Raw genomic sequence first — 14,563 nt, forward strand, 5'->3', positions numbered from 1 at the left:
GGCAACGGTACGTGCTATGGTGAGCGCTGTGAAATGTATAAGACTGTTGAATCACAGACCTGTACCTCTGAAACAAATAATACATTATATGTAAAAAAAAAAAAAAAAAAAAGAAGATAGTAGGAAGGGAAAAACGAAGGGGGGGAAATCAGAGGGGGAGACGAACCATGAGAGACTATGGACTCTGAGAAACAAACTGAGGGTTCTAGAGGGGAGGAGGGTGGGGGGATGGGTTAGCCTGGTGATAGGTATTAAAGAGGGCACGTATTGAATGGAGCACTGGGTGTTATACGCAAACAATGAATCATGGAACACTACATCAAAAACTGATGATGTAATGTATGGTGATTGACATAACAATAAAATAAATAAATTAATTAATAAAAAAAAAAGAAGAGTGTGTTTCTCTGGAAGTGACTCCTGTGAGATCCAACTTCTAGCAGCTTGAGATCAAGTCTGTCTGGGTACCACCAATGGCTTTCTGAAAAGAATGACTTTATTATTTTTTTTAAGCATGAATAGATTTTGTATATTAATTGTGAGGTAATGGGGCCAGTTTATTTTTATTCATCAAGTGTCCCACCCATGCATGACTATACGAGAAGATTCTCCTGGCTCCTATGAGGAAGCAGAAGTATGCTCCCATGTTCTCATACAGACATATGACCCAAAGTGAACCAGCCCTGTGGCTCCTAGCACCTTCCCTAGAGAAGTCTGTCATGCTCTCCCCCTCAAGCTTCTAGAGTGTGGCTATAATGAAATGTGTGCATTGCACCAGATGCTCTTTCTCACCCAAGCCCTTCCATGTGCTCTTCTTTCTACCTAGAATGTTCTTCCCTGGACTCTTCACCAAGTTAAGCCCTACTTGCTCCTCAAGACTCGGCTCATCACTTTCTGTGGGTAATTTTTGCTGCGGTGCATCTTGCAGAATTCTCTTGGCAAGCAGTCCTTTCTCTGCTATAGGACTTACTTCACTGTGTGGTCCTGGCTTGTTTACTATTAGATCCTTTAAGGCAGGAAAATTTGCATTCAGTTTTATCTGTAGCTCTTAGTGTGTGGCACTTAGTAGTTATTCAACACATATTTGTTTATTATGCTATTTACCTACATCAGTGAGAGTCTGCCTGCTGGCTCCTGAGGCCTGTGAAAAACTGGCTGAGCTAGAGATCATGCAAACATACATAGATGCAAACATACATACAAAGACATACAAACCACCCCCTGGGAAGCCTCAGCACTGTCAAGGAGTACAACATCCAGCTGAATTACCACTGCTTTTTTTTTTTTTTAAGTGACTATATAGACAAGAGAGGTACGATTATAATAATCTATACCTTAAGACTGTTAGATCGGCATGCACATTTGTAAATCCCCAGAACTTTTTTTTTTAAAGATTTTATTTATTTATTTGAGAGAGAATGAGAGACAGAGAGCATGAGAGGGAGGAGCATCAGAGGGAGAAGCAGACTCCCTGCCGAGCAGAGAGCCTGATGCGGGACTCGATCCCGGGACTCCAGGATCATGACCTGAGCCGAAGGCAGTCGCTTAACCAACTGAGCCACCCAGGCGCCCCTCCCCAGAACTTTTGAAGAACACAATGTTTCATCTGCATTTTAGCAAAGTTAAACTTAAAAAAAAAAAAAAAAGTATAAAATGTTGATGAGTTAAGATTCAGTTTTGATCCTCAAATCAAAACACATGCCTTAGTCTGTCCTCAAACCACACACAGGATCTTCAGTCCTGCCTTTTTTTTCCCGGAAGCTGAAGAAACTTCTAAATATGCTGACAGGCAGTCATTTTCTACCCTCTCTAATTTTCCTTCCATTTTAGTTTTAAAAAACACAGAACTGTCATGGACTGAGAATTCAGGTTTGTGTAAAGGGAATAAATACATTTGTTAAAGACAAACAAACATCTGTCAGGTTTCTCTTTGGTGCAGCGAGGCCCCAGCCACAAGTGCTAATGAACTGGTTACATGCACTGGGGCTTGTGCCTCTGCGTTTAAAAATAGGATCTGGGTCTAAAGCTGCAAACTTCAGGGCTGCAAAGCTGGCAGCTTGCTATTGCCTACAAATACTAGGCTGAGGGGCATCCAGAACCAACACTTGCTGAAAGAGCACACAGCATTTTCGTTGGTTCTTACTCTTACCTTATCAGCTCAAGTTGTCAATCAGGAAAACAGTGGCAGAGCCATCCTCCCTTACCCTAGAAACTCCCAGTCTATTGATGCAGACCTCAGTTTGTAGATCCCTCTGATGTGAGGAAGACGAACATGAAACAGAAGAGTTCCTAGCAGTCTGTTTTTTCATGGGCTTCCCTTTATTAGAAACTGTTTCTTGACAGAGAATTTTTCTTCAGAATATCACTGCTTCGGATATCATGCCCAGAGAGTTGGCCCTCTTCGAGTACCTAAAGCCTAATCCTCTAAAATAATCTGACAATAATACCTTTCCTATAAAAGCCTTTTGGTACCATCCCTTGGCCTGGGCCATTAACCTCCTTCTCCCTTGTCATAATTCCACCCATCCTTCAGGGTCCACTCCAATCTTACCACCCCAACGTGCTAAGCCTTCCCTGACGATTGGATTTCATACCACACCTATAATAACAGCCTCTATTTACCCAGTGCCTACTCTTTAAGAGGTGCACTGCACCATCACCACAGTTAATCCTTAAAACTGCTATTTTACAGATGAAGAAATTGAGGCTCAGAGATGTTCAGTAACTTGCCCAGAGTTACACAGCTTGTAAACGACTAAGTGAGATGGCAGGCCAGGAGAGCTAATTCCAAAACAAATGCTTTCTCTAGAATTCCACATTGCCTCTTACTTAGTACTTCTTTTTCCTCAATATAGTTACCTCCCACAAGAGACATAGCTCATGGTCCAGGCCCTGAGGATAAGGAACGAGAGCAGGGCCAAGAGCTCCTGCCTGGTGCTCACGGGTGTCTGTCCTGGTCCTGAGGGGGAAACGCGCCCCTGCATGGGTACCTGGGACTTCTGGGAATACCAGCTGCACTCCCCTGGAATGCAATAGAGACATTCCTACCTTGAACACCATTTCAGGTTTCATTACAAAAATATCGAAGATCTGGTTGTTGGGTGTTACCCTGGCTTCTAACAGTAGCCACCAGTGTGATTTGATGCCCACCAGGAAAGCCTACAGATCCAGATGTCACTGCTACTTTAGCAGAGCTTAGCAGCAAGGTAGACATTCTATGACTAGGAATATTGAGTTAAAGGAGATTCGTCTTGAGAAAGAGTCAGATTTCTGTCTTTCTTCTTTATCCTAATTCCCCTAGGACGGATGCCTGCTGGGCAGGACAGCGGAGTACGATTTTCCTGTTCAGGGAATGTTCTGGAAGAAACATGATCCACTGAACTTAAGACATGGCTTCTGCCATGGAAGCTCCATGATGGAGAATAAAGAGCCCAAGGCAGAGAATGCCCCAAGCCGGAACAGTCCAAGAACATGGTTTCTGTAAAGCTGCTGATGAGCCTCAGGGTCGCAGCCACTGTATAGCCCTGTGCGGGTGACTCAGTCGTTCCCTGCCTTGTGCAGCAAATTCTCTAGAAGGAACTTCGGTTATATCCTAACTCATGGTTGTGTAAGTGACATGAAAGGAGAAGTAAAAAACTGTTCTGAGAAGAACAGTATGGAGTTGCCTTTGCCAACTCCGATACATAAAGCAGTTTCTATTTTATTTCCTAACTTCTCCTTCAGAGAAGTATCTCCTTTCACAGAATATTCTTTTTCTTCCTTTCTTTTTTGAAATGGAGATAGTTTCTCTAGACTTCAAAGGGAGATGTGGGAAAGGAGAACTAGGTCTTATCTTTCTCCCTCTTCCAGTGTGGGGTCACTAGAATCTTATCAGCAAGAGAGAAGAATTGCTGTACAAGTAAAAAGAAAACACATCTGGAAAATATCCACATTTTAGTTCATTAAGACTATGTTTGGAAACCAAAACTGCATGTTGTATTATCTTATATTTGTCAGTAGACGCCTGAGGGATGGGGGCCCCTGAGGAGGGAAAAGGGGGCAAGACCATCATCTCGCATCCACTTGTACTTGCTCCCTCAGTGTCTCCCTGCTTCATCCTGGACAGATTACACCCACAGAGCAGGACATGCTGACCTTCAGGATCTTAGACTTCTAGGTAGGGCTCTGAGTGGTAACAATGCCTTAAGTGCAGAATGGCTTGGAGGTCCCTGGACATTGATTTATCATCTTTACAGACGTTGGCCTTCATCTACAATCCATCCATCCATCCATCCATCCATCCATCCATCCATCCATCCATCCTCCCTCTCATTAATTTATCCAGTAACTTTACTTGGAGTTAATAAGTACCATGAGGCTAAATGCTAGTGGGAGATACAACAAACTAAAGATAGGAGTCTCTTGTCTTCACGGAACTTAGAGTTTGGGTGGTGAGACAGACAAGCCCACTGGCCATAATGATAGAGTATGACAGGGGCTAAGAGTAAATAGGGGAGTGCTATGGGAACAAACAGGAAGGCCAACTCAGCCTTCACGGGCTTCTTGCAGGTTGTGGGTCTAAGTGAGACATGAAGGGAAAGGAGCCTTTTAGGTGGAGAGCAGAGAAAAGGTGTTCCCAGTAAATGGACCAGCCTGTGCACAACATGCCAGAGCTGAGAAGGGTTTTCTAGTGTCATTAAAAAGGAAGGAAATATCTATACTTGAAAAACAAACAAACAAAAAACCCCCTCTCCTTTGGAACTTTCTGTGTAATTCTAAAGACACAAAGATCCTAGATCTTATTTCTTTGCAGAGGTAAAAATTACAAAATACCATATGGTGGTATGCTCTTCAAACCTCTGTCAACTCTTTCAGTAGTTAAGTGTTTGCTTTCATGATATCACACAGTACTGAGCCCTAAAGGTACTTATTAAACAGCTGTTTGATTCCAACCTTCTCCTTTATCTGGGTTTCCTGAGAAAAGTCAAGGAGAAGAGAGTAGTGACCTAAATAACCTGGTAAAGGAGGAGAGTCAGTCTGAATTACCCAGGACATAAAAGACCCTCCTTTTCCCCACTAGGCTCACTCCTGCACCCCTTGTCCTGCCTTGCCACAATTTAATAATCTTTCTTGACGCTTACTTTGTTAATCCTAGTTTGGATTAACTAATCACAAATGTATAGAACGACCTGGTAACTTTCCAGATTTCCATTGCTCAAATTCATCAGTCAACACCCTACAGGATGCACACAATTTTACATGTGTGTGGCCTCAGAGATGGGACTTTCAAGTCTCAACTATACTGAGTATTTTTAACATTTTGCCATTCTACTGGCTACAGCTGTATAAATGCAGTTATGAAGAAGCAAGAAACACAGAAATATAGCTGCTATCTACTAGGACCAACTACTGGACAAGCGGTTCAGTGACATCATCTTTGCTCATCCCAATCACCTTGAAAAGTGGCATTACTAATTGCCACTTTAAGAAACAGGAAACTCAAAGAGGGTATGATTCATACCCAGGTTACACAGCCACGTGGAGGACTTAGCATGATGCCTAGCATGTCAGCAAACACTTAATAAACATTCACAATTGTATTACAAATGGCAGAATCAAGAGTGAGCTTGGATCATCTGGCTCCAAAGCCCATTCTCATTTCAAGACATCGGGTTTCCTCAGGAAACCTCTAGATGCTGGGAGAGAGGAGTTACAGGTTGGAGGGAATTCACTTTGAATCTTTCTCGCCCTAAGGGGAGAAAGTCTATGAGCCAAGAAACAGAGAAGGGAACACGTGGGAATTCTCCACTGTTAATCTGTCAGTTCTGAGGGAAGGCAGCCGGGATGGTTGCTGAGTGAAGGTTTTGAAGATCAGCAGCCCCCACGTCTGCCTCTTGCTGAAACCAGACGACATGTCTGTGTCATGTATCTTTTTTTTTTTTTTTTTAAGATTTTATTTACTTATTCATGAGAGACAGAGAGAGAGAGAGGCAGAGGGAGAAGCAGGCTCCCGAGGAGCAGGGAGCCCGATGTGGGGCTCGATCCCAGGACCCCGGGATCATGACCTGAGCCGAAGGCAGATGCTTAACCATCTGAGCCACCCAGGTGCCCCCCATGTATCTTTGATGGGAAGGCTTCCATGGCTGTTTTCTATAAAAAGGTTTATGCAGCTTGTGATTCTGAGTCATGACACCTTCTACCTGTGGTGTCTGGAATGGGTGTGGTGGTGGGGAGGGGAAGGGCAAACCCACTTTGTCTGCAAGTCTGAAGGATTTAGGCCAAAATCTTCCACTGACCTTAAACCAGACAAACTGGAGGGATAACTAACATCCCATAAAGTATTGTTGGGGTGGCAGCACTCCCTCTATGTTTAACTTCTATAGGACAATATTTTTATGGCGTTATATAAACAACAGTGGTCACAGTAAATGTGCTGAAGAGGAAAAAAGGGAACTAGCTGCCCAGTCCCTGGGGTGAAGTAAGTCGTATCTCTGGAGATCTTGTGTTTGGCTTACCCTCGGTCAGTATAATTTTCCTGTGTACTGACTCCAGGGTTTCCACAGGACCTCTTAGAGATAAGATGAAAAAAGATTGAGGAAGAGGGTGGAGCTAGAAACAGGTAGGAAAACACAACAGTGAGGAAAAATCTTTATAACTCATAGAGGACCTTTATGGTTGTTGAAATGCATCAAAAGGACTCAGATCCCACAGCTACAAGAAGCTCAAGACAACAAAGTTTATGATGTTGCTTACTTGTGCATTTGAGTTGTATTAATGAGACACTTCATACTTGAAAACATGTTTTTTTTTTTTTTATGTTTAAATTAATAAAGGGAAACCTGCCATTTGGAAAGAAAAAGGAAAGAGTACTTACCTTTGTATCCCAAAATGGCTACTGTGATTGTTAGCAAGGCACACAAAATGTATAATAATATGATAGAAAACTTCAGTGCCCAGTTATTTTTACATTTGGTACATTGTGTTCCTTCCTGAATACCTGTAAGAGAAGTCAAATTTTAATAATAGTAACCAGAGATATCATTTTGAAAAGTATCTTTCTGCATGTTGCTTCAAATACTATGATGAAGAGTAATTTTTACATATGCCTTCCTATAGGATGAGTAGTATTTTATAAACATACCACTTTAGCAACATAAGCACTTTAAATATTGCCATTATGTTGTAATTTAACGTTGTATTTAATAATGACTTGGAAAAAGCACATAACTTTGTCTCAGAATAATTTAAAATCCATTATAATTAGCATTTCACTAAAAATCTCTACATGGCAAAAGATTTTAAACACCCGAGGCGCCTGGGTGGCTCAGTTGGTTAAGCGACTGCCTTCGGCTCAGGTCATGATCCTGGAGTCCCGGGATTGAGTCCCGCATCGGGCTCCCTGCTCAACAGGGAGTCTGCTTCGTCCTCTGACCCTATCCCCTCTCATGTGTTCTCTCTCTCTCTCATTCTCTCTCTCTCAAATAAATAAATAAAATCTTAAAAAAAAAAAAAAAAAAAAGATTTTAAACACCCAAATGTACTTGTTTCAGCTCTTATTGGACCTATGGCAATTCAAACACAGCCAACCAGAAAAACTGCGAACGGTCCCTTGATGTTTGTTTCAGCAGTGTGCTTGAGCTAGTTCTCACTGGCTTACAAGAGTCAACTGTCAAATTTGTAGGAATTTGGGGAGCTGGTTGTTAAGCTGTTGGAAGCCTGAAATCAGCCCCGGAGGGAGTATTTGCACCATGGAAACTGGTGACCACCACAGACTCTGACAGCCCCCCGCCCCCCCCCCCCACTGTTTTACCATGTCACTGGCTGTAACGCACTAACCTATAGCAGAAAATATAGGTAATTTTATGATTAAAATGTTCAATATATAACCATTTTTGTACATTATATGTATATAGAAAACAGACGCTGACCCTTAAGTTATCACAGTGATTTGAATAACAACGAGGAAACTAAAAAAAAAAACAAAAAAACAGACATTTTTGTTGAGAGGAGGTAAATTTTGACCACTCACTGTTCAACTTTTTGAAAAACATTCTAGTCTGAGCGGTAAACCACCATCACTTCTGCAAGTGACTCCAAAAACTAACCTATAAAAAGGGAACTTTCCATCGGATTGATTAGAAACACAGGAGACCAAGACTGCGGGCATTTTAATGTGAAAATCACATTGTAAGGAATATCGGGAGATCCCTTGTTTTCCTATCTGCATCTTTCTAATAGCATCTCACAGGAGCAACAGTACATAAAGGACTGATCTCCTATAATTGTGCTCAATAACTTTTGATGGGTAAGTCGTGAGGATTAAGCTACAGCCAAAGTTCCCCCCTTTTGGTCTGTAATTTTACGCATGGTGCCCTTCTTTAGTGAAAAGAGTTCTTCATCTGTGTTTAATGCAAAATGATGAGAGAAACAGCATAGAACAATGACTCCAATTTAACTTTCAGGGTTTAACCAATCCCTCTGGTGTTCTGTGCTACAGACTCAAGGGGAGGGGGTTCGATCCATCTGTTCCATGACTTAAGCAGGGATTCTCAAACTCTGGGGTGCGTCGGACTTGTCAGAACAAAGCCTTTCTAATTCAGGAGGTCTGGGAAGGTGCCTGAGAATGTGAATTTCTAACAAGTTCCCAGGGGATGCAGACACTGCTAGTTTGGCCGCCATGCTTTAGAACAGTTCTTCTCAAACTGTAAAGTGCTTACAAAACACGCTGTCAAATGCAGATTTCTGATTTAGTAGTGTGAGGTAGGAGCTAAGATTCTGCATTTCTCACAAGGTCCAGAAGATGCTTAATTGGAGAAATACATTTTGAGGACCTAAGGATCATGCTGGATCAACCTTTGGTTAGCCAACCCTCTGAAGGTGAAGCTATAAAATCCAACTCAAACAGACGAAGAGTAAATCAACTTCTCAGTATCAGTTTTCCCATTTCTTTTACCATGTTTCCTTTCTATCCTCCTTTAATTGACCCCTGGATGTCTCAGCACCACCCCTCCTATCCAATACTGACCTCGGTACCACCCCTGCCAAACCAAAACTCCAACTTCCACCAACATCCATGTTTCCATCCAACCTAAATACTACCACTATCCCAATCCCCCACTCAAAGACACCTTTGAGTCTTCTCATATATTCTTTAATTCACTCAGTTGCCAGGCCCTGCTAATCTTCCCATGGGACGTTTTTATCACTCATCTCATCTGTAGGTTATTGCTGTTCATTTACTGCCCACGCTGTACCAGATTCTGAGCTAGGTGCTTTCCACACAGCATCTTTAGTCGTAACCACCCTTCAAGGAGGCATGGTAGTGACAGCTGAGATGACATCCCATAGACACCACAGCCAGGATTCAAACCTGGGACTGTCCAACTTCAAGCACCATGCTCTCTCCACTTTGCCATGGTGACTCTCTCTGCTCATCCCTTCCTCTCCACTTCGCTGCCATGGTCCTTGTGTGAGACCCTTTCATCTCGGTGGGAGCTTCCTCTTCCACTCCCACTGGAATCCAGCCTCACCCTGGACTCAGATACTGCTATCCTCATGACAATGCCAAAGAGGAAAAAAAAAAACACTTCAGCAGCTCCTCCTTAAATAAAGGATGAAGGAACACACATACCCATCAGCTCTTAGACTCTCTACAATCTGGCAGCTTAAAATGAAACAAATACCCCTTACATCAGTCAGAGTGAAAATAGTTTTGGAACTAGGAAAAGGGGGAAGTGTAAGTAGACCCACAAACATGCCACACCTCATGTCCAGAGCCCATAAAACTTGCTTTGGTGGCAACTGTAAGCACAGAAGGATGACAGACACAGCGATGTCGGACTGACCTCCCTTGGAAAGACTGGATGACGCTTTTGTGACTGATGGGGAGTTTCATTCCTTCGGATTTTAGGACGGTGGTGGATGAGCTCTTTATGTCTCTCTAGGGCGATTTCTTGCATCCTATTAGCAGAGCCATTCCATTAGAAGATTTGGTCACAGGGGAGGTTAGGGTAGATAAGAGAATCTGGGGTGAGAAAGTTGCTTAGAGGTCATCTGGTCAAGTGTCATTGCGTTATGGATGGGGAGAGTGAGGTCAGCGAGGCAAAGCAGATCTGAAGCCACGTGTGCGCACTCTCAGGGCGAGGGTCCTTCCCTCCCGCTCTGCCCATGTGTGCTGCTCTGTTTGCTGCCGGACCTCCTGGGCGTGTGATCTTCAAGCGGATTGCTCCCAGACAGTTGTCACTGGTTCATATTCTGAAGAGCAAGGTCACTTCCTCACGATGTGCCCTTCTTGCTGCTGACTGTTTCAAGCATTTAATCAGTATCAGACGGCACCGCCTGGCCTCCCTTTCCACTTGACACGCGTTCTGTGTCTTGTTTTTTCTCTCCCCAGAGACTTATTTTTAATAAGAATTCTGCTTTATCGTTCCCTCTCTGCCCTCCGCTGGGAGGACATCTGGCCAAACATACAGATGCCTACTACAAAGAGACCCTGCTGGCTCACGAAGCTGGGGGACCCCCTCCTCCTTGAACCAAGATGGTCACAGAAAACATCCAAGAGAGATATCCCCCTGTTACCAGCCTTTGTACTGTTTGTTTTCTCAGCATTACTTTCCAGAGACTGGGGGCTTTGTTCCTGTTGGAGGGGGTGGGGGTGGTGGGAAAGGCAAGGGAATCAACCTGCAGAGTGCTGCAGATAAGACATTCTAGCTCAGGAAGTGAAGCCATCTTCCCCTTACCGCCGGGAGACAACGTATTGAAAATCCTGGCCCAAACAGCACATTTGCAATTCAGCACGCCACAGACAGAACACGCCTGAAGGATCCCTGCGTTTCCATTGGTTTTCCCTCTTCAATGAGCTCCCGCTGAACTTGATTCCTGGCTCATGTTTTAAATGTATTTTCCAGTGTCCAAGTCTTTATTATGCAAAAAAGAAAGAAAGAAAGAAAGAAAAAGTTTGGGGGCCCAGTGAAATCAGAATCACTCTGGTCAACTCCTTGGGCATTCCATGGAAGTTCAGGATAGGCTGACAATTTGGTCCACAGGGCCCAAACTCAAAGTTCCCCGGGTTGCCCTGTTTCCAATAACATATGTTTAGAGTAAGAAGAGTGGGGGCCGGGTGGGGCCGCCGATCAGGGGGCGGCGGTTAGCTGGTTGGAGAGAATAATTGGAACACTGCAGGAATGACAGTGCAAAGGGCCAGAAGAATTCACCAGCAGAGAATTCCTTTCTGCTGTGGTTCTCCATGAAGAGCCCTCCCAAGCGCTGTGGTCCAGGCTCTGATCCAGTCTGTTTTTCCAATCTTTTCTGCAGAACAAAAGAGGCTCCTCATTCATTATCATATTTTTCTGCCATCACTGAAGGATGGCTTGTCTTTTGAAATGGACTCATGCTGATCAATCCCCTTCCCTGTCAGGTGAAGCCTGGCACTGTGGGCAAGTGTGGGACATTCCTGGTCTGTCTTAATTATCACAAGTGTCTACAGAGCTCGGTGGTGTTGCTGTAAAGATCATGTTACCAGAGAGAAGCTTCAAAAAGCTGGTGGGTTGCAAAATCCAGAAAACCACAGGTCTTGATCTGAGATTTACAGTGACCTTTTCATGTGGTTTTTTTATAGTTATTAATCTACTGCCTGGTGGCATATATTCCCATAAGCCCACAAGAATGATTTGGCTCTAACAGTAAAACTGATGATTCAAATAAATTCCTATAATTAAAATGCCCTCAAAAGCAACAAAACAGTACAAGTTAACATCCTGGTTAGTTATTTGGATGTTATGTAATATCACTAGAACAAAAGTTAAATATATAAAACACTTTACCCCACAAATAATTAATTATTCCTTATTTATAAAGGCCATTTACTAAATAACAGAATATGGATTTAGTTAGCAACAAATTTTTTTTATTAATGAGTAATTTTGTTCCCCCAATATAAATCTCAGCCTTGGACACCTTATTACACCATGTTTCCTAAACGATGTGGAGAAGCATGAAAACAGAAGCAGGGTAAGACTTGGGAATGAAATAACTTTGTGCACAAAATAAATGAAGCCTCATAGCGTCCCTGTATTCATAAGTGTATTCAAACCAGGAAAATTATTTAGAAGAGAGTTTTAGGAGTCTGAAATCTTCAGCACTCATTCTGAGCTTATATTAATATTCTGTACAGTCAACAAGGTAAAACATTTATATATGGCAGTCAGCTCTGGTTTGGGTTTAATGTTAAGACTATGTGTGATTTGTTTAAAATTTACCATTTATACCCTGCCTACTAAAAAAGAACTGTAGGCAAAAGCCAGATATAATGAGCCACTCAGAATATATAGCGCCTGCTAGAATATATAGTGTCTCAACAGACCATAATTATTTTCTCTTTGTGGTTTTTAGAAGAAGAAATCCTTTATTATATGAACTGTACACAAATGCTTTCAATTCTGAGGAAAGGAGTCCTCGTTCATCGGAGAGCTCAAGCATCACATCTCCAACATTTGTCTCTCCTCGCTGGCCCCCTTCCTCTTGGCTCTATTCCTATTCATTTTATTCTAGGGACACAGCGTGAACTGTCAACAATCCTGATGATACATTTCAGCAGCCCTGACTACTTCATTATCTGGCACTACCAAACAATGTCCTTCTGTGATTAGGCACTGAGTCTTTTAATGAAAAGGACTTATGAAAATGTAGCTCCAGCTCGGGCCATCAGAGTCTGTTGTATAATTGAGCTGGACACGTACATTGCACAGGTATTTGGAGGAAGGCCACTGGACCATTTGTTTAGTGGGTGAGAGTTTGCCATCGCCGCTAACGCAAAGAGGAACTGTTGAGGATGGCTGCTAGTCCTGAGACCCCCATAGGTGCCAGGCACCCTCTTCTGGTTACTTACAGTGCCTTTAACGATTCTGCAAAGTAGGAATTCTGGACCTAAGTTTATAGGGTTTAGGAAAGTGCCCGTCAAAGAGGTTGACTATCCAAGCCAGTAAGTGGCTGAGCTGTAAGATGAACTTGGGGTTATCACATGCTGCTTCTCCAAGCTTACTGACTTCCAGAAGTGGAAAGCAAAACAAAGTGAGATTAAGGATGCCTAAAAAGATAAACTGCAGAAAGCTGACAGGTTAGACTTCTAGAAGTATTCTGTCAAAACAAAGGGGTCCAGAACCATCTTTTCAAACATTGATAGAAGATGCCTTTCTCAGAAATGAGCAGTAAAATTCAGTCTCCAGTAAGTTAACTATTACAGGCCTGGGGCTTCTACAGGCTGTAATTTCTGACTATTCTGTGGTGACATACTGAGCAGCAAGTTAATTCCACCCTAAATAAATGCTCATTATCTCTGTGAGAGGTCAGGATTGTCTTGAAGGTTGGTTGGTAAGGTCTGTTAGCCCTTCAGGGGAATCATCCCACATTCGCAATGGAATTTTTGGAATGGGGTGGGCTGGGAAGAGAACGTAGCTTTATAATTTCAAGGCAAACTATGAGACATGCAGGGGGCTTGCACAGTTTAAGTCTGACACCAAAACAAGTTGGTTGCTCCTGCTGAGTTTTCTTCTGGGCTTCTAGTACATGACATAGTAGCCACCAAAGCCAGTGTCCAATGGCTCATTCATCCATGGATGGGTCGTCCGTACCTCCAGAGGTTGGGTGAGATAAGATAGTGGAAAGAAGGCAGTGAAAGGAGGATTTATTAAGTGGTGATTAAAAAAATTAATTTATCTCTAGCCTCTTATCCCCCTCAAACAAAAAATCTGCCTGGAGTACATTGGCAAAACCCTTTTACAAATACCAGCTTGAGCCCATGTTTCAGAAATCTGTGGTAATTCTCCTGGGAGAGCAGCTCAGAGGCTCCACTGTGGTTTTTTACTTTCTTCCCCCTTGGGGAAGTCCCAGGTGGCTCAAAGTAGATTCCAAGATGCACACCAGCTAGCATCCTCTAACCAAGCAGGTTCAAAGAACCTCAGGGCTAGGAAGAGAATCAGCTGTCATCTTGGCCAACATCCATCTTACAGTGAGGAAACTACAGTTCAGTGAACTCCATTGTCTTCCCCACTCACACATGAGCCAGCCCTGGCTTTAGGCTTCAGGTTTCCCAATTCTCCTCTGGAATTCTAATTTAGCTCCCCAAACCCTGCCCACTTCACCATGCTTCTTTCTTGGTACATCCCATTATTCATTTATTCAAGAAATAAGTATGGAGGGGCGCCTAGTGGCTCAGTCAGTTAAGCGTCTGCCTTCGGCTCAGGTCATGGTCCCAGGGTTCTAGGATCGAGCCCCGCATCGGGCTCCCTGCTTGGAGGGGAGCCTGCTTCTTCCTCTCCTTCTGCTGCTCCCCCTGCTTGTGCTCTCTCTCTGTGTGTCAAAATAAATATATAAAATTTAAAAAAAAGAGAAATAAGTATGGAGCACCTACTATGTACGAGGCACTGGGTGTAACAGTCAACAAAACAGACAACAATCTTGGCTCCTATGGAAATTATACTCTGGTAGGAGGCTACGGTAAGGTGTTAGGTGGTGATAAGCACTTTGGAGAAAAACAAAGCCAGGAATGGGCAAAGGGCATGTGGGAGAGGAGGTGGATGGCAATTTA

At 43.2% G+C, this 14,563-nt stretch overlaps 1 protein-coding gene across 1 annotated transcript in view; it reads right to left on the minus strand.

The window, feature by feature from the left end:
- The window catches only part of COLEC12 (collectin subfamily member 12), a 189,377-nt gene that overhangs the window by 35,144 nt on the left and 139,670 nt on the right, over positions 1 to 14,563 (minus strand). Inside the window, exon 3 of the mRNA XM_034996065.1 lies at positions 6,854 to 6,976. Within this exon, the coding sequence (XP_034851956.1) occupies positions 6,854 to 6,976 (123 nt within the window). The remainder of the gene's footprint in view (positions 1 to 6,853; positions 6,977 to 14,563) is intronic.

Source organism: Mirounga leonina, unplaced genomic scaffold (assembly GCF_011800145.1).
Source record: "Mirounga leonina isolate KUSES-001 unplaced genomic scaffold, KU_Mleo_1.0 Mir_93, whole genome shotgun sequence".
NCBI lineage: Eukaryota > Metazoa > Chordata > Mammalia > Carnivora > Phocidae > Mirounga > Mirounga leonina.